The 27,444-nt window shown below is 40.9% G+C and overlaps 1 protein-coding gene across 1 annotated transcript; it reads left to right on the top strand.

Annotated features, from left to right (window-relative positions):
• The first annotated feature begins 803 nt into the window (after positions 1-803).
• On the top strand, positions 804-25,827 carry CNN3 (calponin 3). Its single transcript, XM_074876556.1, has 7 exons — positions 804-991; positions 20,472-20,593; positions 21,044-21,110; positions 22,498-22,635; positions 23,137-23,253; positions 24,004-24,150; positions 24,716-25,827. The coding sequence occupies exons 1-7, from the start codon at positions 935-937 to the stop codon at positions 25,061-25,063; spliced, it is 996 nt and encodes a 331-aa protein (XP_074732657.1). The 5' UTR covers positions 804-934; the 3' UTR covers positions 25,064-25,827.
• The last annotated feature ends 1,617 nt before the right edge of the window (positions 25,828-27,444 follow it).

Below are 27,444 nucleotides of genomic sequence, written 5' to 3'. Positions count from 1 at the left end.
CGCAGGGACCCGTGCCCACAACATGGCTCCAGATGAGCCCATCGTCCTACTCCATCTCACTGCAAGGACTTGTGCACGTTTTTTCTGCCCCCTTTTTGCTATCTCCCGGCGTTTTCCAAAGTTTCCTGTCATTTTGTAACATTTTAAAGGAATCTCAGGAGTAGTTCAAGCCATCAGGCAGTGCAAGAGTTATCAGCCCGAGCGGCTGAGGCCCTTTCTAGCAGCCAGCCCTCCCCGCGGCCCGTCACCGCTCAGGCCGGGCTCTCCGGGCGCTCCTCTGCGCCGGCGGGCGGGAGCGCCGGTCCCGCACCGCCGGGAAGGGCCTGAGGAAAGGCATCGCCCCGCCACGGAGAGCCACCGCCGTCCCCCCCGCCCTCCCGGCTGCTCAGCTGCTTTGCCGGTGCTGTCAGCCCGGTCCGGCGGGGGGGGGCTTCCCGCCGCGCACCAGCAGCTCACTAGCCGCGGCCGGGGAGGGCCGCCGCTCCCTCACCCAGACCCCCGCTCCCGCTCCCCGCCGGGGCGCCGCCAGCGGTAGGAATCCGCGGCGGCGGCGCATTCCGCGGCAGCTCCCGGCGGCGCTTCCCCGCGGCGGCCGTCGGTGGCAGCGGATTCCTTCCCGCTGACGTCCCCCTGCTCCGCTCCGCGCCCCGCCCGGCCCGGCCCGGCCCGGCCCGGACCCCCCGGGCGGCACCCGGCGGCGGGCGGGGCGGGGCGGGGGCCCCTCCCCCGCGGCCGCGCGCCCCCTCCCCAGGCGGGCCGGGAGGGGCTGGCGCAGCCCCGCGCCCGGATTGGCGCGCGGGCGGCTCCAAAGGCCGCGGGGCCGGGCCGTGGGGGAGGGACTAGAACTTTCCGCGGCCGCGGGCGGACTCTCGCCTCAGCCCGGAGCCGCCAGCGCCCGCGACCAGCGCCCCCAGGCAGCGGGGAGACCGCCGACATGACCCACTTCAACAAGGGGCCCTCCTACGGGCTGTCCGCCGAGGTCAAGAACAAGGTACGGGCGGCGGCGGCGGCGCGGGGCTCGACCGGGCTTTGTCTGCCCCGGGGCGGGACGGGCCGGGACGCGACGCGACGCTTCGCTGCCTCTGGTCGCCGGCGGGGGCCCCCCGCCCGCCCCGCGCGGTGGTGGCACGGGAAGGATGCTCCCGCCGCCGCCCGCGGGACGCCGCTGCCCTCCCTGGCCCCGCTCGGGAAACTCTCTGCCGCGGCGGGGACGGGAGAGAGTTTGTCGGCGCCGGGCGGACCCGTGCGCAGCGCCGCGTCCCGCGCTGCACCTGCCCGCGCCGCGGGCCTTGGCGCGGAACGTCCCGCTCGGCCCCGCGGCCGCTGCCCCCTCTCCTCCCCCCAGGCCCGTGCGGCGGCCGGCGGCGGCGGCGGCGCGGAGTGGGTGGGCGCGGCGGGCAGCGCGGAGCGGAGCGGCACCGAGGAGACGCGCGGCGCGTCCCGGCCCCCCGCGCGGCGCATTCCAGCCGCATGACATCATGGGCACGGGCGGCGCGCGGCCAATCAGCGCGGGCCCCGCACAGACCGCGCATTGTCTGCCCGGCGCGGCCCCGCCCCGCCCCGCCCGGCGGGGGCACACAAAGGCGCGCGGGGGCCCCGCGCCTGCCGGGGAGCGGGCGCGCGGGGTCCCCGGCCCGGCGCTGGCGGGGCCTTCCCGGAGCGCCCCGCCCCGCCGGGGGCGCCGGCAGCAGCGGGGGGAGCGGCCGGCGCTGCCGCTGCCGTGACAGGGGCTTGTCACAGCACCCGGTGCGGTGGTTTAAAACGGCAGAGAAAGTCACCGCTGGCGGTAGCCGAGGCTTTGCCGCCGGAGAGCTGTGCGCCTTTTGTGCGTTGTTTTACTGAGTTGCTCTGGCTTGGCTTTGATTTTTCTCGTATTCCGTGGAACAAAAGGTGCTTATGTTAGTGTCCTGTTCCACAGACTGTTATCTTGCAGCCAGCAACTACCTGGCAAGAGGAAAAACCTCTGCAATAAAAATTATGCCGGTAAACAGCTAGGGATAAGTTGATGCTCTCTGTCTTTATTCACAGTCTTAAATTCTAAATGTGGTATTTAGTAACTAGTTATTTCACACGTCTGGTTTCAGGCTTCAGCACATCCCCAAATCCTGTTTTACTTGTGGCCGAGTAGAAGGGAGAGGAGGGAGAAAAGTAGTTCACTTTAAACATTATAATTTATGCAGAAAGTCTAAGTTAATGTGTTGGGAGCTTCACAAAATACGCTTTATTGGCTTTCTCAGGATGGTTGTGGGGTTCTGCTACAAAGTTTGTAACCAAATGTCTTCCAGAGCAATTGTTTCCAATGTCTAAACTCAGTGATTTATCTACACCGTCACAATCTACATAAAAGACAATAAACCGTATGCTGTGTATATGAATTAGGAAGAAATGCTCTTCTACTTTAAAAAATGTTGACAGACTCATGTAGGTTGTTTAACAGGGATCGCTTTATGGGGACAAGATGGGAAGAAGTTCTTTGTTCGTTCTTTCAGTTTCTTACTGTCATCAGCTTTCTTAGGGCCTCCTGAGAGGAACTGTTCCAAGCCCGAGGGTTTGAAAATGGTGTATTTCACGCCTTTATGCAAAGGGCCTTCTACTTCATCATGCTAAGTGTCTGTTATTTCACTCACTTTCTCTTCTCTCTTCAATGCAAATATTGCAGAGGGGTGGATGTTCTGTGGCAGCTTCAGTTTACTTGTATGCAGGCTTCTGCTGCAGTCCTTGGGAATGGCAGTGCAGCAGTGCCATAAAAAACTATTCAAATATGCTAAAGACAAATGAACTCATCTCCTTTAAAAAAAAACAAGCAAACAGAAGAAACAACCAACAACAAAAACTCCGGCCTAATATATAGCTTTGAACTTTGAGAATGTTGCTCTTACTGTAAGAGATCAAATTTCAAAGCAGTTATATTATAGACAGATACACTGCGTACCTCCTGTCTAGTATCTTGCGTGGATCTGTGTATTAGATATGTTTCCGTTTCTCTATATAATTCTAGAGGATCAGAGAAAAACGTCTCTGTAAAGATCAGAAATTCCTTTTTCCAGATCCTTCCGTCTCATAAAGATTTGAAGAACAACATCTAATTTCCAAATCTTGGTGGATCATTTTTTGGTACTGATCTTAATCACACTTTCTGAAACACTGACCTTCATGCAAACTATTGTGTTGTTTGTTTGTTTAATGTGGTGTTGGTGTAATGTTTGTAAGTGGCTATGGTACCTCCCTGCTTGAATGATGTTAGATACCCTTGTTTGAAATTTTCAGTGCTAATCTCCAAGCAGTGTTTTTCTGCAGAAAAGACGTGTTGACAGCAATGCTGCCTGAGGGCCCAGCTGTGCTGGACAGAAAAGTCACTCGGTTTTGGTTTTTATTCTTTATTTTCTCATTTGGCATTGTATTAGTGTTCAGAGAGACCTTTTGTCTGCTATGGTATTTGAATAGATGAATATAACATGTCCTGATGCTTTATAAGAATTTCGTTTAATTGATGTTCAAGATTCCATCTCTAAGCTTACATCTAAGCTTAAAATCTTTGTTTAGATTGGTGTTTAGGGCTTTTTTTTTTTCTTTTTTTTTTTTTTTGTCCTTTTGAGGCTCCACTCTTCTCTTGTTTTGCTCCTTACCTCACACTGATAAGGTGTCCGGTCTCTGTTATGGATCTCTTTTCCTCATTCGTACAAAGAAAGGATGGAATTTGTATACTGGTTCCCAGCTGTAAAGAAACTTGTCTGCATGAGAAATGTGTAGGTAGTCAAACTAGTGTAATCCCTTTGAAGCTGATTTCATGTTTACTTGAGATCACAGAAGATACTTGATCCAAAACAAATATTCAGTGAGGAGCCCTTTAAGCTGATTGAAATGGGTAGTTTCTTCTGCAGGCAATAAATAATTTTCTTCTTAAGCAATGGGGAGAGTTTCTGCAGTACATGAGGTTAGCATTGGTTGAGATGGTGATGCAATTAGATAAAGCTACAAACTAATGTTATATTTGTCTCTGATTTACCACTGAGGAAGGTAAGAAATTAGAAGAAGCTTTTGCTCCATTGTCTCGCTGCATAAGGTGTGGAGCAAACAGGAACGCTGGGCAGGAGAAGGAGAGGTTCCAGTTCTTTCAGCTGCTTCCTAGTGACTCCACCCTTCCCATGGAAATGGTAGTTGTATCAGGCAGGCATTTATCTTTTCCCTCCTCTTATGTTTGATACACTGCCAGTTTCATCTCCCTGTGAAAGGAAGGATGGACAGAAATATGGTCTGTATGGGGAGTTAAACTGCATAGCATTTGGCTATACCGTGTCTTGACTCTAGTCTCTGACCTTCCTTCCAAGCCATCTCTCTGTCAGGAAGCTGGCACTGGTCAGTACCATTTTCCAAACTTTTTAAAGACAGCAGAGTAACTGAGGTGAGTCTGTCCTTGCAGCTGCCACCCTGAAAGGTCAAGCGCTTAGTGATATGGAAAAGGAAAGGAAACAAACTTTTTAAACTGGAGGCTGTTAGACAAATGAAGCCTGTAAACAGGCTATTTTGCAAGTGTGCAGAAGGGCACTAGTACTTCCTGCTTTTCTTCTTGAGGGCAAATGCAGATTAATGAAAAATTATTGAAACCTGTGGTGAATAATGCTAATCACTCGTAGGAATGATTATTCTGTTCCTCCTGAAACTGCTACGGAGAAAATTCTTGTACCATATTTCACTTACTACAGGCCAAATAAACAGATTTAATTTCTTTATCCAGAAATTACTCTTTTATGAATACTTTTAACTGGGAACCAGATTCAAATCATTAACTTTCAGATTTTTTAATTAGAGATTTAATAGCTAGAGGAAGATTTGGCTGCCTGTAGTTGGACTGTTAGGCCTTCTCCTTCCTGTTTCTCAGCCCTCCTTTCAAAACAGTAACAATACCCTTTTCCTTCTTAAAATGTAACTGTTCCTACTATATACTTGGTTTACCCTTCCATACTTCCTGTATACTGTTTTCCTTTAGCAAATGTTTAAGTTTACTGACTGAATTTTACGAACCTTAGGTAACCATGTTTGCTGCTGATAAAGTGTATTTCTATTAATGTTGTCTGAAATGATGTAATAAAAATGGAGACTGTACTGGGTAAAGGCAATGAAAACTTACACTTTGAGAGCAGAGGTGGGGTATCTTCTGTGATAATATCTGACAGTATAGGATCTCTGCATTCCCATTCTCTCATACATGGATGTCTATGTAGCTTTTAAAGAATTAATATCTTTAAGTTACAGGGTTTGAATTAAAGTCATGTGTTTAGTTTAAAATAAAATCACCCTGCGTGACCTTTTCCATGATGTAAATCTTGAGTTTGTTGCATGGAGAATAAAAACCCAGTATTTTGCTGCTGTCAGAAATATATAATAGAAATATATACGCTGAGATTTGACAAAGGGAATTTCAGAGGAAATAGCAGAAAGATTTTACAAGATCAAGCATTGAATGTCAGTTTGCTCAAATTAATTTGTGGTTTCTGATAGTTGATCATTGCTCTTGAAGTTGATGTTTACTAGCTAAATATCAGTTCCAATGTGCATGGCACTAAAATATTGCTCTTTGTGTCCAATTTCTGTATTTTTTCCAAAACCTGAATTTTTTTCCAGCTGGATCCAGGCTTTAGTAGCAGATCTGCAGTTCAAATGAACAACTTCACAGCTTTGTCTTCCGGAAATCTCTTAGTGTGTTAATCTTCAAGCATCCTATTTTTATAATAGCTGTTCCCAAACCTCCTTTATAATTGTAATACACAGAGATTAGTGAAATGCTGAGTGAAAACTTCTGCCATAGGTTTAAGTTGGGAACAGCTAGATGCGCAGAATGCATTCAACATAAGAGAATTGTACTTAATGGTACAGTTTTGATAACTGAGTCAATAGCAAAACTGTCCACAAAACGTAAAAATGACGGTGGAATAATTCCATAGCTAAACTTACAGTCAGTCAATGTTTGGCACAATAACTACATATACCACTTAAAAGACAGCGATATAAACAATGAAAACTTGTATTTTGTCAGTTAGTCTTAAGATGCTTTTTTTAATGTATTAGCAACCAAATGATGAGAATTCTACAAGTTATTTACAATATCCCTGCTGGTTACTTCTTTCTGATGCTTAGTTTTACCTTGATTGACAATATTAAATTTCAGTAACTTGGGTTCAACAACAGTTCCTAGAACATAGTCCTCCTGCATGCTTCCCTCCACATCCAAATCATGGTGTGCTCCTTTTCTGGGCAGAAGCCTCTTATGCTTCTGAGAATGTCTTTGCCACCTCAATTGCTGAAACATGAGGTTAGCCTTTTGCTGGAAATCTTGCAGAGGATTTTTTTTTTTTTTTAAAGAAACCCAGTGAAACACTAGCTTTATTAAGCTGTAGTCACTTATTAATTTGTATTCTCCTAGTGTCAGATGCCGTGTGTGAAGAGTTCTCATATTGATTGAGAAGCGGTATTAATGCAACAGCCCTAATCAATAGCTATGTGTCTTCATTAGGGTTTTTTTTTTAAAGGAGGAAGGTATTCCAGCAGTGGAAAGAATCTTAACTGCAGCGTCTCCATTCATCTTCATCCTTTGCTATCTACCTCAGTGTGTCTGCTCTGTCTATCTTGATGTGTCTAATCCATTTTCCTCTTTCACTGTTACTATCTCAGGACACGTCTGCTGTTCTGAGCACTAATCAGGTGTAGGTTTCCAATTCTGTGACTACTTCTATTGAAGTATTAATACTACAGCAGTAATAAGGAGACCTACTAACAACTGCAAACTGATGGTGATGAAACCTATGTAACATTGAGTTGGCAGTTCATACCTATGATACATCTCTTTTTATGATAAGCAGAAGCAAGTAGTTTGTCATGGAAGCACGTCCCTTGCCAGCAACTTGGATGTTAGCACCCCTGCCATCTGCTTAAAGCATCCTTTGTTTGTCAGCCAAGCATTGCCCATTCTGCACGCTTGCCCAAGCCCACAAACAAGGAGACTTGCCTTCGGGAACCTTTGCACAACCCCACTAGCTAGACATACCCTATATCCATTTCACTTGCCTGTAGCCCCCAAGTAGGTGAGATAAAACAAACTGTGAAAGTGGCTACCCTAGTGACATTTGTCAGCTGTTGCTGTAAACCACCGACGCAGGAGTTAATTTCCTTTTCTCAGTGGTTTAAATTCCCAGTAAACCTTGACATGTCATTGCCAAGTTGACAGTTGTCTATTGGAGTCCTCATATGTCTCAAAACTGTCACTTGGAACAGTGCACAGCCATTCTTGAACTGCAAGACATGTATCGCTGTCCCATGTTAAGCCCTGTGTGAGGGATGTAATTTCCAGTTTTGTCTCTTGGCTTACACCATTTTTTCTAGGAGGAAGGTGATGAATGGCATGGCATAGCTGGGATTACCTACCACTGCCTCATGAACATCAAAGCAGAGGTGGAGCACTAGACCAGTCTGCTCCTGTGCATGCATGAGGACAGCACAGATAGAAACTGCCAGTGCTGCTGCCAGCAAAGCATGGTGCCTGAATGAATTAAGAGTGAGGATGTTTGCTGTAAACTTCTGTTATGTTTAACTTTAGGAAGCACACTATGTCTGCACTTTCAAATTTAAAGCACTTTTTGTGAATTTATAAAATGTATTATAGTGACCTTGGTTCTGGTGGATTAATAAACTTTTTAATAAAACTTTTACTGGTGATAGAAAAACATAAAACTTGCTGAGGTTAATGTTTAAGGGTGTGGGATAAGTGTCAAGTCTTGCATCCTTTTCGTGCAAGCTCATGGTATACCTCCTCTGGCCAGAACACCTCTGAAGAAAGCAAATAGAGTTTGACAGAGTCATAATGATTAAATGGGATTAGTAGCCTCAGAAAATAAAATGTTTAATTTGTGTTACAGTAATGCTTGTTTGTTTAAAATGTACAAGTGAATGTGCTTCTTGTGCAGTTTTGCAGTTAGACTTAGTTTAAAATTTAGAGAAACATACCTATTACATTCCTGTTGCTGAGTCAGTACCCTTAAAAGATGGATGCATGCATGCATTGTTTTGGGATAATGGCACATCAGTGATTTTTTTTTTTTCTAACTTCAGCATTTTTTTGTAAGAACATTAATTTGGAGGCTTTTTCTTGCCTCCAAATAATTTATAATTTGCCTTGGAGAATAAAGGATAGAAACTTCTTTGTACTCAGAATTGTTAGCTTCTGTAGCTACGTAACACCATATACGCTGTGCATCTGACACATCCTTTTAAGGCAAACTTTGTAGAGATTCCCATCCCTTATGGAACTGTACAGGAAAGGCCTTCAGTAAAAATGGGCTTGAGGCCAGGACACGTAGGGCAATTTGAAACAGATTTTTTCAAAGTGAGATCATGTGAAAATCCTTCTCTTTTCTTTAAGAGGGACTCTTTGGCTTAAAAATTGCTTTTTGTAAGTATCTGATTCTAAACAACTGTTAAGTTGTATAGCTATATTCAGCAACAAATGCTCTCTTTTGCGTAAATATTTTTGGTTTTGCAGTAATGCCTCAGAGTAACTTATGTTGCTGTCTCTGTTTAGTGGGATTGAATTACAGTGTTTTTCTCAAAACCAGTTTTGACTTTTTTCAGGTGGGTGGTTCTATGTTTGGGTTTTTTTCTTTAAAAAACAAAAGCCCCCTCAACACCACTACCACCCCCCCCCCCTTTTTTTTTCTCCCTCCTTAAGCCAGTGTAGAGTTTAATAGATATTAGGAGGGGAGACATAATTAAACTTCTTGTTACTTATATAAAACTATCTCTCACCTGAAGCAGATACAATTCTGGATGTATAAATTACAAAGACTTGAAGGCGTTAGTCACACTGGAGGAGCTGGCAGTAAGAGAAAACCATTACAGCAAGGCATGAAGTGCTGCTGTCACAGCTACGGTCTAGTGCCCTGTTTGGACTCTCACCAAACTGTCTTACCCATGCAGCTGGGCCAAGCAAGCTTTAAGCCTTGGGAGTCTGAACTTACTCTGGTCACTGATCCTTGCTTGCTCCTGAAAACTGGACTTTAACTGTTCAGTGCCTTTGCTGCTTCCCTTTCAAGTCTTCACCTGGTCTTCTAGGGTCTAAACAGGATTTTTTTTTGAGGACTTTATTTAGGCAGATGTCCTTTTGGTTACAAAGTAATCCTTAAGAGGTATAGTGAAGTGAAACTGTATGTGGCTTGTACACACACCCTGCAGGACTTGAACACCAAGTCTTTTCCTAGATTTGGGCAAAACCTAAATATTTCTGCACTTCCTTGCTGTTCTGAAATGCTTTCATGGAGGTACAGTCTGATCTACTGCAAGTCCTAGCTGGCTGAATGATCGATGGATTCTTAACAAATCTTCCTACCCAGCTTTGCATGTTTGGACCATGGCTCTTCCCAGATTAAAACCGGATGTTACTGCTATAAAAACCTTACTTTGCTTTCTTGCTAAGAAAGCTCTCCTGTTATATTGCTTTCCTGTTGGTATTTCCACTGCTGCAGCCTCTTATTTATAGACAGAGAGCATTATCTTCGTATTCCTGGTTTTGCTTGAATAAGAGTAATTTAATTGAAAAGTATTTTTCTGTTGTCCCTAATCAATTGGCTACATGCTAGAAGCCTTCTAAGGCAAAACAGACACATGCATTTGGGATGGGATTTGGTTATATTCAAATGTTTGTGGTGAAAGCCAACTCTTGCCTCACTGCGAATGTGGGCCCCACCAGAGCATTTCCCTTCTGTGCTGAGCATGGACAGAGCATGAGTCAGAGCTCAGGCCAGCACCCACCAAGTGAAAGGATGCGCTGGAACAGGACCTGTACTTCAGCTTCTGTTGAGATTCCCACCACCTGCCCAGTGTGAGCTGCCACTGCTTTGGTTAACTTCGTAACACTACATGGGATCAATTTGAAGTTACATTATATATCATATCTGAAAGTCAATACAGGGTTAAGTTAATGAAGCATATGTAGTTCAGACACCTGTCTATTGTTCCAAGACTAAATGTTCTTTGCTTATTTTTGCAAGAAGCTGTCCTCTTACCTTGCTGACATCATTGTATTAATTGTGCCCCAATAGAAGTGAAAAGTTACAAGTAACTTTCTAAGAAAATAGAGACTTGCCTTTTTACTATGGTCTGCCTTAATAGCATCCTTTAGCATGAATAAATGATGGTATAAAAATGTTTGTGATATGGAAAGGTACTTCTATTTGAAAGAATCTAGCAGGTTTTAATAAAAAAATGAACAGAAAAGCTGTGAGGTTAAACATTAGAGATAAAGAACTGGTCTTTGAATGGATGGAAAAAAATTAGAACAAACCATAACTAACAAAGTTAGAGTCCAGTCAGGGCACCTGAGCATTTTGGAACCTTAAATAATTGAGGATTGGGACCTCTCTTGCATGTCATTTGCAATACAGCATTGCCCACACATACTGCTGCTTGCGTGTGTATTTCAAACCTACAGTGAATTCAGGTGTGCAGCGTAATGAGACTACAGCTTACCTTGTGGTATCCTGAGTTTTGGATGCAGTGTCTACGCGCATCCTCTACCCACCCCAGCAGTGCCAACTGTTCGTTCTGCTCATGCTCAAGTGCTGAAAAATGTTGGTTTAGAAGTTACTACAGGGTAGTAACCTGTAGTAACTTCTAATGAGAACCTCTTAGGAGTTTGACTGTCTTTCCTACTTCAGCAGTAGTACTTTCTTCTTAACAAGTAGTACTTGTTATAAACTTCAGTACAGCAGGCTTATGGCTTGATTTTTAAATAACTTAAGCTACATTTTCATTAAATAAAAGGTTGATCTAAAAGTTCATCTAATCATAATTTTTTTAAAAATACCTGTCCAACTGTCTGCTATGCAGCTTTTGTGATTTATATGGAACTGCCTGTAGGAGCTATGTAAATTTCAAATACTCTGTCTTACTATTCTTAGACTTTCTTCAATAATCTGCTAAATTTCAGTGGTAGGCCTTTAAAGATTTTATTACAAAATAAATGTTTTCTAATGTGTGTTTGGTCATCACTTTTTTTTAATATCACATTAATTGTAGATCATATTCTTCTTAGAACTCTTTTTATGTGGTTAAAGCACAACTTGCCTGGGTGGCCGTATCTGAAAATATTTGATGTTTCCTGGAATATAATCAACATTATGCATTACCTACTGAACTTCAACTGGTCAGAGACATACCCAGGAAAGGAAGGGGTGAGATGGAGGGCAGGGAGCAGCAGAAGCAGATTATTATGTTTCATTCTTTGTGCCGAATTCATTCTTTCAGTTTTTTTGGTGGTGGTAAAGCAAAACAATAGCAGCTGATAGGCAAGATATTCTAAAGCTTATGGTGTGAAATCTACATTTCTCATGCTTCTGCTAAGAAAACTACCTGAACCAGAAAAATGTGCTGTGTGTGAATTCAGATTTTGATCTACTAACTGTATGAAAGATAAATCTAGGCGGACTTTGCTATCTAGTAGAAACTAAGGAACTTCTCAAGAAATCACTTCTTTCACCTAAATTACAAAAAACACAGGTTGAATCATTTTGTGCAAGGATGAAGTGATGGTAAGAATGAGAGAAATCTGTATTTTCCTTATGAATACTTATCACAGGCACCTCAATTAGCCTGTTCAGCTAATGTGAGTTCATGGAATTAAGTTGAAGCAGGCTGACAGGTGACCAAATAGGATCAGAGCAGTTGGTGGGAAACACTGAGCACTATTAACTGGGCAACCCCTGTTACCTTGGGACCAGCAGTGTCATATGGTTTATTTTTCAGTCAAGCCTATATCTGGGATCACGAGTGGTAGTGAGCAGTCTGAGCTTATTGGGTGGGGGCAAAAGAGGTGTGAAAGGAGCAGAGTCTTGAAGTTTACTTTTGAAAAAAGTGGTGAGAAAATGCAGCATGGACTGTGCCTTTGCTGGAGAGGCAGAGGGAATGTACATTTTGAGTAACATCTAGCAAAGCTTGCATTTGATAGGCTTCGGTTTTCTTTAACTTTTTTGAGAGGTATGTATGAGTTACTAATTAGCCACTTGCTTCTGTAAAACATAATTCCTCTGATTTTGGTAAGTGAAGCTGGCCTGAAGAGAAGAAAAGAGTTGTGGAGAGAGACTCAGACTAAAATAATCAGATTTTCTGATTCTGTTTGGAAGGTGAAGTCAGAAGACTTGTCAACACGTTTGGCCCTTGGGGAAGGGCCACAGAGTCACAGTACAGTTTGCTTGTAATGTGACATATTTTAAAAGCTGTTCTATTGGTGAGAAAAAGAAGTAAACTTGAAAGAATATATAATTTCCTGGATTGCTGAAGTAGCAATTGATTAGGAAAGTACTGTCAGAAAGATACAGCGATCATTGATGTCACCGTTTCTCTGTTTGCTGGCTGTCTAGCCTTTGAGAACTCCTGTTCCACCAGAGTTATAGTAGACATCATCTCAGGAGACGCTTCCTGGATTACGACTAGGAAAACTAGATCATTTTCAGATTTTTTTTTTTTTTTTTTTTTTTTTTTTTGCTGTTCATGCACCAGATTGTTCTCTTAGATTTCCCCACCCCCGCTCCCCAAAACAAGAGTAACCAGGTGTCACTGAAGTCTGCCAGTACAGCAGGGTACCAATCACAGAATCATCTAGGTTGGAAAGGACCTTGAAGATCATCTAGTCCAACCGTTAACCTAATATTTCCAGTGCAGTGCTCAGCACGTTGTTTCAGAAGACATCTCTGTTAGTGATGTCAGAGCCTGCCCAGATCTGCTGTGTTGTATCAGAGCTCAAGCCAGTCATACTGGGGGTGGGTTTCAAACCAAGGAGAGTCTGTTCTCCTCGGGGAGTAACGCTTTTGTGCATTGGGTTGGATCATCACGGTCTTAGCTGAGAAGAAATTTCATATCCCAGTGCTTTTTTGAATGAAAACAGCAATTATTTCAAATAATAGGTAGTGAATATTGCTGGAACCATGTTCTGCAAAGAAAAATAAACTCTTCAGCAATATACAGACTAAAGATACAGTTCAAAGGTACTTGATATCAAGAAGTATAATGTATGCTGGCATGACCAGAAGGTGCTACAGCTGAAAGTGGAAGCTGATGACTAAGGAGAATTGGAGTTATAAGCCAGAAAACTGTGACTATGACAAAAAATTATAAGAACAAGGAATGTGAGAAAAACTGTGAGAACAGATTTGAATGGGTGTGAGCATTATAGTAATACAGCTGCAGAGAACGAGAGGGAACCAGTATTCAAAGGGCAGGTGTACATCTGAGTTGTTAGTGCACTCTGAGGAAAGAGATGGTAACGTTTCCTTCTTGAATAGTTTTCAAGCTGTCACAAAATCATACTGGATAGCCAGGGAGTAGAACACTTAGTTCGTCCAGCCTGCTGATCTGGCAGCAAACACCATGCATGACTACAGGCATCTTACTTGTAAGATGACTTGGAAACTTTGAGACATGGCTTGTTCTTACTTCACAGAGTTTAAACTGGTGCCTATAGGAATAGTGCCAGGAATTTTGGATTAATGCTTGTCCATCCCTCTTTTAAAGATTGTGGCCTAAATTTTGATTTACAGAGAAAACAGTGAGATGTTGGCAAGTCATCAGTTATGCTACACATAACAAAAAAATACTGTTGAATATTAAGCAAAATGGTTACAGCTGTAAAATTTTTGTGCTAAGTAGCGTAGTGAGATTTAGCGAGATCTTTCAATATTAGTGTTAACACAGTGTGTTCTCTGCCTTTCTGTAAATAGTCCATAATGACAGAAAACAACACATATTGAAATAGCAGGACATACTTAATGGTGGCTTTCAGTTTTTGAGGTACTTTGCCCTTTGGCTTTCATCTGGACTTTTACCTTCCCTTTACCTTTGGATTTCTCATGCACAAATATGCCTCTTCTGACATTTGCTTTTGCATGCAATCCTGGTCAACATATATGAAATTAACAAGGAATTTTAAGTTGTCCTTATGATGTTAGTGGCTTGGTAGCTCAAATGACAAGAAACTCCACTTGACAATAACTTTGGTACCCTGTCACTCCCTTTTCTGACACACTTTCAGTAAAAATCAAAACCTTGTATTTTCCCACTGTCTTAGGTTCTCTGTCTCAACTTAAAGGGTATGCTATTTATTCTATGACTAAATAACCACTCTGTTGACAGACAACTAGAACTGTTCTGCAGAAAAATACTGATTATGTCCTTGTCACTCTCTCTCACCTCTGAAGCTGAAGATTAGACATGTACAATAATCTATTTACATCACAGAATTTTAAACAGAAAGTTTTATCTTAGTTGTATAATTAAATAAAATAATAAATCTAGAAACCCTTTCTTCCTGCTTATGAGAAGAACTCTTACTGTTCTATGCCTTTTTCTTGGTCGTTCACATAACCAGTAAGCTCTTAACGCTATTTTTTTGTCCCAGACATTTTGCTGTGTAAATCTTAGATGTGAGATTCAGAGATGTGTTCTGGAATAGCAGGTGATGAACAGAATGGGGCAACTCAGGTGCCAGAAGCTGGAATTTTGGAGACTAATTTGGGACTGGCCATGTAGTCTGCCTCACTCCCACTTCTGAGGACTAAGGGCTTCCAAGAGCTTCTGCCTTGATACCAGGAGATAATTATGCTTTCATCTTTCTCATCATAAAGCCTTAAAAAGGGGAGGAGAAAGATCTTATTGCAAACTAGTGCCAAGCAAATGATAAAGAAGTATCAGCATTGGTATCTTTGGCCTCTGCAAGACAAATGGCTCCTGAGGGTAGTACTTATTTAAATGCAAAGGATGTTTGTAGGCACCACTGAAACAACAAAAATTCAGTTTCACTCAGATAGTTCCAAATTAATAAAAACTGAAAAGTTGCTATAGGAACAAATTGCTGCTTAAAATTTAAACTGTACAAGTTTAGGTCTTAAAAGCTGGAGTTTTCCCGTAGTTATCTTATTTGCTTTCAGTAGTTTATGACCTAGATGTGTAAAACTAATACTAAAACCCCTGGCTAGACGTGGATTGATTTCAGTATGAGATGAATATGCTGCCATACTTACTAGAAATCCAGTAAGCTTTCTCTCCTCTATCTTTTTTTTGTCTGAAAACTAGTAATTTTCTGTCACTTTAAACAAGGATATAGGCCACACCAAATTTCTCCCTGTGAAGAATATCAACATCTAAATCTTAGAGCTTTATTTTTCTGTTCACTTTGGTGAAAAAGTATGTGCATAACCTCTTCATTTACTATCTTGGAATAAAGTCCTGGCTATTTCTCTTGCTGTACATAGCCCTGTACTTTATTTACCTTGGAAAACAGTGACATACCAACCTATCTTGCTGCACTTTTATATGCATATAAATCTAGGTTTTGTTGACAAACACGGTTCCTATGATAGAGTTGTTCACTCACTTTGACAAGCATATGCTCTTATTGTTAAAACTTTTGACCAGAGAGCAGTTTCATCAAATGCTTACTAGTACTTTAAATTTAGCGTGCTGCATGTTCAACATTTGACTCCTGCTGTGGGGGCATAAAGCCTGAAGCTTTAGTCAAAAGTTTCATCAGAACTAAGAAATGCGAGCTATTATGACATGATGGATGACTTTGAAAGCTTTCAATCTTTTATACCTGCTTTTTAACTTACTAAGTTTTCTGTTTGTTAGTCCCAGTGACTTGTAAAAAACTATGCAGTGCGCTTAAACTCTTTCTTGAGATACTGTTACAGTATTTTTCCAGCGTAGCAGCAATATAGACAGCTGAACTCTTAAACTGGAGATTTGGCATGTATATAGCTCTTAGTGTACAGTGTGTACTTTGTAATTTGGAAAAGATTAGTGTAAAAGGACAATTGAAAGTCCATATGATATCATTTATTGTGTGAAATACTGGTTAACATCATCACTCAAACTTAACATGCTACAGGCACACTGAGTAACTTCAAGGGACACAGACAGATCATTAAAGTTGGCCAACATAACTTCAGTGGTTTCCAGGAATCCATACACTTGACAAAAACAGTGATGACTGCTGTTCTTGTACTACAGATAGGGGGGGGGGGGGGGGGCGGGTTTACACTGTAAGAGGTCCCAAACAGGAAAGTCCTACCTGAACAGAACAAGATGCAAGAACAGGGTATGAAGTCACCAGGGGAATCAAGTTTAACCCAGGAATTCTAGCCTGAGGCATATATTGGCATAAGTGTGTGTATATCAGCTTGTAAAGGGCAGGTAACACCTACTCTTCCCTTCCCACAACCTTAGATCACCTGTAATTTTGACCACTTTTATAAATTTTAGTTTCCTTTCAAAGATATTTCTAACTATTAAATCTATTAAATTAACTCTGAAGCATCAGCAAAAAGGGTAGCACTTACAACTTTATATAAGATTTGTCAGAACAAAGTAAAGAAATTAACAGTTGGCTTCCTGCTATCTGGTTTTAAACTTTTATAAAATCTTTATATCCATTGCTACAATTAAATCTTTTTTACAGTGTTCTGAAACTGTAGGTTTTTTCATGGCACTGGTGATGTATACTTTGAATTAAGCTGCTTAGCTATTGCTTTCAGCTTTAGTAGATGGTTTTTTTCTTTTGCTGTGGACCTGTAAGATTTAAGTGTCTTCTATGAAAGTTGAGTACTTAAAAAGGATCAAATGTTGGCATGTTGATTAGTAGTAATGGAAAAAGCCTTAAAATTTTTTTCATTTATATCAAAGCTTTCAGCTTCCCCTCGTAGATAGCAATCAAAGGAAAACTGGAACAGCTCAGATAGACGTGGAAAATACAAAGTATTCACTTAGTGTTACATAACTTCTGGTTGTGCTATGGGGAGTAAAAGAGCTAAGAATTCAGAGTAGGCATAATGCCTTGCTTCTGGCAGTACCTGACCTGTCACTCTCCCTGTTTAACCCTTCTCGTCACATGTTTAAAACCAGGTTCTAAAGTTTCCACATTTCTAGCTTTTCAGGTAGCTTGAGTATAATTTTCAAACTATCACCACTCTTCACTTTATGTAACCTAGTTTCCCACCAGTTCAAAAATCGGAACAAAAACTTTGCCATATTTAAGTCAAACTGCACAGTAGTAATGACAATTCCAAAAACTAGCAGATTTAATAGTAATGGTTTTAGTGGCAATAAGTTTCTTCATGTATATAAGCGTTTTTTATTTCCTATCTCTATATAAGCACTGTAGTGATACCCCAAGACAATTTAAAACCTCTTGAAAAACTCAAGATTTGAACAAATGGTGAAGTACTCCAACATAAAGTAAATATTCTTCAGGAGAAGTGATAAAATTCCATCCGATTACTTCTAAGCTCCCCAAGCAACGGGGGCAGCAATTTAATATTCAGCTCAGTTGTAATCTCACATATGGAATGCACTTAGTATTAAGTGAGGAAAATTTTTGCCATTTTTTTTTTTCCTTTATATGCTCGTCAAGAAAGATTAAAATAGCCACACTTGCAGAAGTCTTTAGGGTTCTTACTCTTACTGGCTTCCATATTTTTATTTTTTTTTTAAAACACGGGGAGGGAGGAGATAGAGTAACCTTTAAAATGTGTCTCTTGGTGGCCTGATCATGGATGTAATTTCCTCTTTAAAAAAACCCAGCAATTACCAGTGCTTAAAAATAAATTAAGTTGTAGAAAGACTATTCCAGACAATTCCAGCTGCAGGATGACTAACTATGACTTAGGATTGTCATTAAGCTACACTGAAGCAGAAACTGCCTGAATTTTCAGAAAGCACAATGTTCGTTACATTTCTAACCAACTAAAGAATTGTGGAAGAGAGTAGCTTAAGCATCTTTGTGTACCCACATGCATGTTAGAATGGCGATTTTAACATAGTATGGACAGTCAACATACAAATGACCAGCCTAAATTGTCTGCCATCTTCTGACTGGAATATCAGAGCATACCAAGTTCTGACCTTCCTACGAATCCTATTTCTTCTTTCGAACTGGTGTACAGAAATATGTTATCTACTGTATGTCTTGTCTGTACATGTAACTTAAGATTTTGTGGGTCAGATCACTTTTGTAAGATCTCTGTAGGTTCTCTAATGTGTAAGAGTGTGATGCTATGTTTCAGGTTTTTTGGGGATGTTTTGGGATATTTCTCTTTGCACAGATACTTTACTTACTTTCACATAAAATAATAGAGTCAGTTATGTCCAAGACTGCTGCTCTTCTATAAGTTTGAACAATTTAGTTGAGTCCTGCCAAATGTTACTGGGGAGACAAATTAAGGCTGTGATCGCATAAGCCTTGTTTCCATAGGAAATCAAATAGCCATGAAAAGTAGTTTGCAAGCTAATCACCAGGTTAGGAAGGAGAAAGATGATAACCAACTTCCTCATACACCATTTTCAAGAGGGTAACCTTTCTGGTAGCCTCTCAGAAAAGGGGCTACCCACCCTTTGCTATTATTACCATCACTTTAAATGAAGAATGTCATTGTGCTGCTTCGGATGCTAAATTTAAGGAAGGTGCAAGAGGACTATCTGTCACCCAAGAGACAAAAATGCAGCAGCTTCCTCTACGAAGCTGTGAACTTCAGCTAACTTTTCTAGTCTGCTTCTCATCTTGGCTATCTAATATCCAAAAGGCATGATTAAAAAAAGAGGTCATGATACTTTACTCACAATAGGCACTATTACCTGAGCTCTCTTCCTTTTTTCTTCAATGAGAAAAGGGGTATCTTGATTATTTTAGACTAGCTTTGGTCCAAGCACTGAGGTACCTGTCATCTTGTGCAGAATATTGCACAAAATTTTACACCTTAATCAGATCTGAATAAGGAAATGGGTTAGTCCATTATCCTGATCTGTAACTAAGGCACCATAGCACCACTATTACAAATAGTCTAAGAAAATAAGTATTACTCAGACAAGTTTTTGAAGTAAAGCCAGAGATACAGGAATTTTCCATTCCCCTTAGAAGAAAAATAGAGAACAGAATACTGGAATTTTTAGTTTGGTAAATTTGGAGTTGGGAATTACTAACGCCAGCCAAAATGTAGCAATTGCCTCTATCCAAGTAATTCAGATAGGTTGGAATTATAATCTCCTGCAGTATAAATAGCTGCTAATATCTGGCCTTTCTGGGCTGAAGTCTAAGACTATATGCAAAAAGTCTGAAATTTGCATTTTGATCTGAATGTAAGTGGCTTTACATGAGTTTCTTGTTCAGAATTTGTAAGCAACTGATGGTAGCTAAGATGATTTTCCATTAGAAATACTGCAAGTGCATTCTGTGCTTGCTGGTCAGGTTTCTCACGGTAGCTCCCTCATTCCCCGTCTTGGTTCCTGACCCATGCGGGGCAACTTCTAGCAAAGGTGGGAAAGCGTTGCCAACCTCCACGCTGGTGGAGGTTATTTATGCTGTAAAATCTTGTGCTCAGATAACTTGTTTTGTGTGCAGAGAACGTAGCAATGCTTTCAATGATATAATCCCTTTCCTCCAACTCGCCAATATCGATAAGTATTGCAAAAGTAACAGGTTTAGGCTGAAGGAAGTTTGAGCTGCTTTTCAGTGTCTTTAGGGGAGGGCAACAAAGGGCAGAGAGAGTGAAACATGTGCCCCGTTAGCTGCAGGCATTGTTGAAGTTTACTGGTTTTAAGCATTCTGTTCACGTGGATTGATTTCTAGTGAGTGAAGCATAAGCTGACACACTGAGTAGTGAAGTCTGAACATCTGGAAAAGGAGTATTTAAGTCACCTTGCTAACAACTCTGGGCTTCTGTTTGATGCCTTTAACTTCAAAGGCCATTGGAGGTTTTCTCTTTGCAATTAAGACATGAGATCACAGTTTATTCCATCAGAGTCTTCCAGCAAGTCCAAAGAAAATAGAAATAGCAGGCATACTAAAGCTTAAGTTTAAAAATGACACACAAACAATGCCCATAATCCCCAGCAAGATAACTCTTAATGTTGTACCGACAAGGAGAAAACTTACTAGGTCATCTCCATTAATCATAATCTAGATAAAAAAGCAAACCCACCATAATCTTTGGCTGAATAATTTCAAATCTATTATATAAAAGTTCCCATGTAGAAATCTACATCTGAGCAGTAGGCATGGCACGGCAATTCAGAATTCTTGTGTTCATAACACACTATTTCACTTCCTGCTGAAGTACAACTTGGGTAGAATATTTTCTCCAAAGAGTCCTCATTTTTCTGCAGCTGTCAAAAGACTATTCACAAGCTCCAGCAATTCTTACAGTAGGAAGAACTGTTAAGTGCTTCAAAGTGCTAGTTGCAAATAAACGTTTAGTAGAGCCATAACCATTGTAGTAAAAGGGATAAAAGACTTACATCTGTACTCTGATATTTAAAAAACAGTTTAAAATCCAGCAATAAAATTGCTGGATGAATGCTATAGCATACTCTCTGAAATGGATGGGGGGGGGGAAGAGTTGCAGTTTTCTCTGGAAGTAACTTTATAACTGCTTGTGTTACAGATTGCCCTGAAATATGACCCCCAGATAGAAGAAGATCTGCGTAACTGGATAGAAGAGGTTACAGGGCTGAGCATTGGTGCAAACTTTCAACTGGGATTAAAAGATGGCATAATCTTATGCGAGTAAGCATTTATGAAGTAACCTTATTTTTAGCAGTTTTCCACTTTTGAGGAGCTAAGGAGGGACTTTCTGAAGACTCCCCTTCAAACACATCAACAATAATAGTCAAAGATAGCTGATAGCAGGGTGGGAGAGAGCTTCTTTGAAACTGTGGAAAAGAATGAAAACTTAAATCTCCTTTATATTTCAGCAAAGATTTCTGAGTATTTCTAAATTTAACGGTGAAGCTCTTTTCTATAATAATCAAATGGCACACAAAAATTCTTATGGTCTGTTAGACTTCTTAGACCTGAGATCTGAGCTAGGCACTCTGTATAAACCAAAAAATTAACCATTTTGATGAAATTAATGCAACTAATAAAGCATGAGTGAAAATATTCTATAATGCCTGCACAGATGGTATAAGGATGAGATTTATTGTTTAAGCATTTCCCTTTTTTTCACCTCCCCAGGCTTATAAATAAGCTGCAGCCAGGATCAGTGAAGAAAATTAATCAATCAAAACTAAATTGGCACCAGGTAAAACAAAAAAAACCCAGAACTACACCTCTAACCCCTCCAACCCCCAAACAGTTCTTTTGTTCTGTATTAACACATTTGCTGTGAATGTGGTACACCTTAAATCTTAATAGCACCAAGTTTTGTATGATGCGTACACAACAGCTGAGGATACTGCATACATAAACAGCATTTAACAGAAAGCAGCTATAGCTGAGATGGCTCATAAATGGCAGTTGAGTATATATATTTAATAGTAGTGCTTTAGCTGTTAGGTGAAATTTCAGATGGAAGAAGAACATAGAGTCCTACAGCAAGGCCTTTTTCCAAGTTAAAAAAAAACTGTTAATTTTTTATTAAACCACAACTGGAGTTTTCCATCCAGGCAGTGCTGCAAGGTGTTAGGTCAACAGCTTGCCTGTACCTGGGCATCACTGTATGAAGTGTCCTGAGAAAGCAGCTGGAAAGGATGGGGAGGGAAAGGACCTGAACAGTCTCAGAAGAAATGGTTGTGTAACAGAACTCGGAAAACAGTATGGTACAAACTACAGTATATATTTTATTTCAGTATATCCAGATTTGATTTCTGATGAGTGCTCTATCTAGCATTTGTCCCCTACAAGGGACTATGAAAGGCAACGTGCATTTAGAACAAGCATTGCAAGGGTTGCTGGTTAGAGTTGACTGCCTTTACTGTTCCTGGGTCTGGCTTAATACTGCTGTGTCAGCCTCTTGGTTTTGTTGGCTTTGAACACTTCTAATACAGTGAAGGATTTTTATTTTTAAAAAAAGTCTTAATACCTCTTAAGACTTCAGAAGGAAAGATGAGATTCAGTCCTTACTCCTTGTACTTCATATTGCTTTCCAATTTCTGCAGCGCACAGTGCTAAAAAGTGTTGCTAAACCCCAAAAGCTTAGTTGAGTTTGTCCTAGGAGGTGAGCAAAGTAATACCTTCAAACCAAGTTAAATGTTCTTACTATCTACATAGTTATGATTTTATTTTACTCAAAATTATCAGTTGCTAAAGTCAAATAGCACGGACACTATATTGAATTTTCCAGTTTGAAACAGGTTTTAGATTAGTATTTCTCTGAGGAGGGACACAGTCGAGGCAGTTTTGTCATCAAAGCCCCATCTAACAAAGTATATGATACTCACTGATGGAGAGATGCCAGACTAGATAAACTCTTAGATTAATTTCTAAAGTCAATGTTAAAACTGAGAAATAATCTCAGACTTCCCACCAGTCACTCTTAACCATGCCAACTGTTTTCTCCAGTTTGCACAAGGCAAAGGACTTGTGTAAAACAAGCAAAACAAACCAACCAACACCAGAAACTTTAAAATTACTTAGTTTCTGAATGGAAACACTGAGTAGAAAACTGGCTTTTTTTTGTTTCTGTTTAGCTGGAGAACATTGGGAATTTTATCAAAGCCATCCAAGTGTACGGCATGAAGCCACATGATATTTTTGAAGCAAATGATCTCTTTGAAAATGGAAATATGACTCAAGTACAGACTACCCTAGTGGCGCTAGCAGGTCTGGTAAGTATTTGTACCCCTGGAATTGGCACAAATCCACATGCCAATCCAGATGCACCCTTACCACTCATGTAAATACAGAAAACAACATCCAGCCTGTCGGGAGGGGATAGATACTACTGTTAGTCTGAGATACTGCAGAGGGCTGTGTCCTACCACATGCCTCCAGGGAAGGCTTGGAATTCAGAGTTAGGATTCTTGACTGCAGATGGCCTTGCTCTGGAGCTGTGTGTGCATACACAGAACCGGGCAGGCTCACAGGAGGACGCTAATGCCTGCAGAATATCCTTCTGACAAGATGCTTGAGTAGCTTTGAAGTGCCACTTCCAGTGGCACAAGGCACTATTACCTTCTCTTGCCCCTGGCACAGAGAGTTTCTTGTAAGAGAGAAACTTGCTTGTGGCATCACTTGAGGGTCCAGGGTCAGGGCTGTAAAGCCAGTGTTCCAGTAGCAGAAAATACACTTTAAACACTGAATACTTTATTTTTCCTCTCCCTAAATAGGCAAAAACGAAAGGTTTTCATACTACAATTGATATTGGTGTCAAATATGCAGAGAAACAAGCACGAAGTTTTGATGCAGGAAAACTAAAAGCTGGTCAAAGTGTAATTGGCCTGCAGGTAAGTATGAAATTCAAGTTTGCAATTAATCTGTTATATTTGAGAACAACTTTCCTGTTTTGATTAATTGATATATTGTTTATGCAAAAACAGCTGCAGAATTATAATATATTCTTATCATGAAAGGAGGTATGAGGTTTTAATTCTTGTAAGCAGTTGATTTGCTTTATAAACTCAAGTGACTGCTCGGAAGGTTTTTTTGTTTGTTTTAAATCTGCAACAAGAGTGATAAGGAGGAAAGGAACAGCTAATATTTAGCAGTGTCACCTCTGTCCTCAGAAGCGGTTTTAAAGTAGGAGTCTTTGGATAGCTAAAGTTCCTTATATGGTAGAAACTTTTTTTCTCTCCACTTTCCTTAATAGTCATAAAACCTAAAATAACTGGCATAAAATCTTAAAATTCCTGTGGTAGAGAAGTTGTGGCAGTGTAATTGAATCATTACTGTCCAAGGTAAAAGTTACTATTACATTCTGATGCATACATCTATTCTAATTGCAGTGCAGTTGGGCAGATGCCAGTCACTGAAATGCCTTAGGATGACAGTTGCCTTTATTTTTCCTTTCGAAGTTCAGTATGGAGAAAGAGTAATTTATTACAGGTAGTGGTCAAGCTACATGAGGAAAACATGCACTGTAATTACTTTTTCTGTCAGCCATCACAGTTACCAACCATGTTTGTTTCCTTAGACTGTGCTTACTGTACAAATAAAAATCACTTTTTTCTGTCCACCTCTTCCTTCCCCCAATAAAGATGGGCACCAACAAGTGTGCCAGTCAGGCAGGCATGACTGCTTATGGAACTAGAAGACACCTCTATGATCCAAAAATGCAAACTGATAAGCCATTTGACCAGACGACAATTAGCCTACAGATGGGCACGAACAAAGGAGCCAGTCAGGTAAGCAGGACTGCGTGTGACACTTGTAGAGCGGATACAACTCTCAAGCTGGGAGAGCCCGATGGGATAGGAACGAGCACCTGTGAGTTGCGTGCAGCAGCAGAGTCTAACTGGCAGCAGTGAGGGTACAGTTCAGCTGTGCTTTTATACAGTAATTGAAGAACTTGAATTTCTTATCACTAACCAGCGTGTTCTGTGCTGAGTATCTTAAAGCATAAAAATGACCTGGTGCTTCTAGAATTTCCAACTGGCTGTGTTACACCAGAAGAAAACAGTAACTTCATTTCAAGTACTAACTAGAGAGAAGCAAAAGAGAAATTGCTTCCTGGGCACTACCTCAGTCCAAACACTTAGTGTATTCTTTCCAAAGAGGAAACTAAACTGGACCTTTCTGCAAGAACTTTCTTCTGTGACTTACTGGTGAACATATGCTGCTGTGCTGTGTTTTGTTATACTTTAACCCTACTTTCTAGCACTTCTAGGAAGGCGTACTGGTTGTACTCATAAATCTAGTAATCACAGCTCTTGACCTTCTTACTGAACCTCTACAATCCTGTTTTCTTAGGCTGGTATGCTGGCACCAGGTACCAGGAGAGACATCTACGATCAGAAGCACATATTACAACCTGTGGATAACTCAACTATTTCATTACAAATGGGTACCAACAAAGTAGCTTCACAGAAGGGAATGAGTGTGTATGGGCTTGGACGACAAGTGTATGACCCCAAGTACTGTGCTGCACCAACAGAACCTGTCATTCATAATGGCAGCCAAGGAACAGGAACTAATGGGTCAGAAATCAGCGATAGCGATTATCAGGCAGAATACCCAGATGACTATCACGGAGAGTACCAAGATGACTATCAAAGAGATTACCATGGTCAGTACAGTGACCAGGGCATTGATTATTAGCCTTGCATCAAAAGTTCAGTATTAGTCCATTATTTTATTCAGTAAGAACGAAACTAGCCTTGTGGAATTGTTACCTGTCTTTCCTACACACTATGCTTAATGTACCTTAAGAAATATTGCCTTACATACATTCCTTTTTCCTTTCTCTGCCCTTTCCCTGTCTAGTTGCCTTTACTGCTGTAACAGTTGTAGTCTACAGCATAAACAATAACTGCATATGAAGTAAAAGGAATACTGTGAAAGGGGGAGTGCTGTTGTACAGCCAGGTTGTCTAATAAGGAGCTATGCATTTTCACAATCTACTTATGTAGGTATTTACATACCACATTAAGCCTTCATTTTACATATTTACAGCTTTTCTATTTTCCAAATGAGATAGAAGAATTTCATGCTTAAAGTTAAATGTGGTCTTTGCCAGTTAAATCGAAGACATCACATTAGTGATTTAAATATCATCACTATGTTTCTAAGGTATTGTTTGCTAATGGTAAGTCCTGCATTAGACATAAGTGTGGATTTGTGATTGTGTATTCATTCCATTATCAACACTGACCAAACTTAGAAATAGTTGTCTTACTAAAAAAGGGAGCTTGTACAAACTCTTGAGCCAACAGAAGTCCCATGGTTGATGGTGCATTTACCTTTTATTGTGCCATAATATATCCATGTAGAAATGCTTTTTCTTCCTTGAACTGTATTTATTGCCACACTTCTCAAACTGATCCCAGTGTATTTTTATAAATAAATATTTTTTCTTAAAGGTATGTAGAAGATCCTGTCTCATTTGTTATGCTACCATTCTGAAAGATCAGATGCTGCAAAAATTATTCCCAAATCAGCATCACCTTTGCCTGTGTTAAGGGTAACATAGAACTGTTGTCTGTTGCAGTTTGGGTTCTTTCTTTTCCATGTGATTTAATCTAACAACCTTGTAAAAATCTCCTGGGAGTGAGTGACAGTGACTTAACAAGAAAGGAATGTAGCTCCTTGACAGCAGAGTTCACTTCCCCTCTACATTACTGTGAGGTTATGACCAGAGATGCTTAGCTGTTCACCAAATCCCTGCCCTTTTCTCAAGGCAAATGAGGAACTGCACATATTTAACACTGCCTCTGCTTCAGCCTATAGCCTTCATACCATCACTTCGAAAACTCAAAACACCCTTGCTTTAGAGTATGTAAAGAAATATCCCAGTCTTTGGGCCTGCTGGTCTGCAATCTGAATTCTTTAGTTACTGAGAACAGAGCTTTGTTCTGAAATGGAAAATGCTTTCTTCCTCACCATGGAATGTAGACAGGCTGTACTAATTTACCTGGGATGCTTTTAACAGGAGGAAAAAAAAGAGCATGCTATCAGTAGGGGCCACTGTTGCTGATCTTAACTTCTGTAAAAAAACTAAAGGTATCTTAAAAGTGCAGATTAAATTTACTTACATTAACATATGTTTTATACTTGCAAGTTCTGGACTTGTGAAGGATTCTTCCCTCAAAACTAGAAATTATTCGTGCTTTGCTCCGTTAGTTTCTGTTATCTTTGGGTGTGATGTGCTGACCTGACTTTCAACTAACCTATTTGTTCAATAAGTCTTAAGCTTATTTATTTCACAGAATTTAAATTTGAAAAGACCTCTGGAGGTCACTGGTCTAAGCCCTACATCCAAGGCAAAAGAATTATTACCAAGATGTCTGTTAAGACGTGCTTTTGCTGAACTATGCTATGCCCCCCGTTCAAAATAATAGTATTTAACAATTTAGAACTATTGTATTGAATGCTGAAAAGCAATGCTATGATCAACAACAAAAGCTTTGTTGCTTTCATAGTTTGGGTGAAAGCGGGATCTCTTTTTGAAAGCCTGATCCATGCCCTCCTGCTCTTTCTGAATCCAAAACTTAAAGCTGCTTGCACACATTTATTATGTGTGTACTTGAACAGAGGAAACAAAACAACACACAAACTGTTCTTAGTATGCCTCTTTTCTTTCATTCACAGAGGTATCCAGTGGAATCATAATTGCCTTAAGTGAGAGTTTGAAGTAGACATCAAGCAAGACCAAAAGCAAACTGCCTTGCTTAAAACAATAAGCTGTAATACTTAGCCATTTCCTGCTATACAGACACCAGTAGTCCCCATCTCCTGTTTTTAAGGAATATAGTTATAAAAGTACCTTTCACTCTTCTGAATCCAGTCTTCCATAGCTGCAGGAAAGAAGAGTCCACACAGTATTGGATTGCTTTACAGGGCAGCCATTGAAATACTAGAAGTAGCTTGGATGAGCATCAGTACCTGAACTAGTACTATGTATTCACATGAGCTGTGCCTACCCCCAACCCTACCACCTCCTTCCAGCCTGCTTTATAGCTGCTTAACCACACTATCCTGCA

Source organism: Strix uralensis, chromosome 8 (genome assembly GCF_047716275.1).
Source record: "Strix uralensis isolate ZFMK-TIS-50842 chromosome 8, bStrUra1, whole genome shotgun sequence".
Lineage (NCBI taxonomy): Eukaryota > Metazoa > Chordata > Aves > Strigiformes > Strigidae > Strix > Strix uralensis.
Note: the sequence above shows the minus strand (reverse complement) of the source record. Positions and strands in the feature narration are given on the sequence as shown.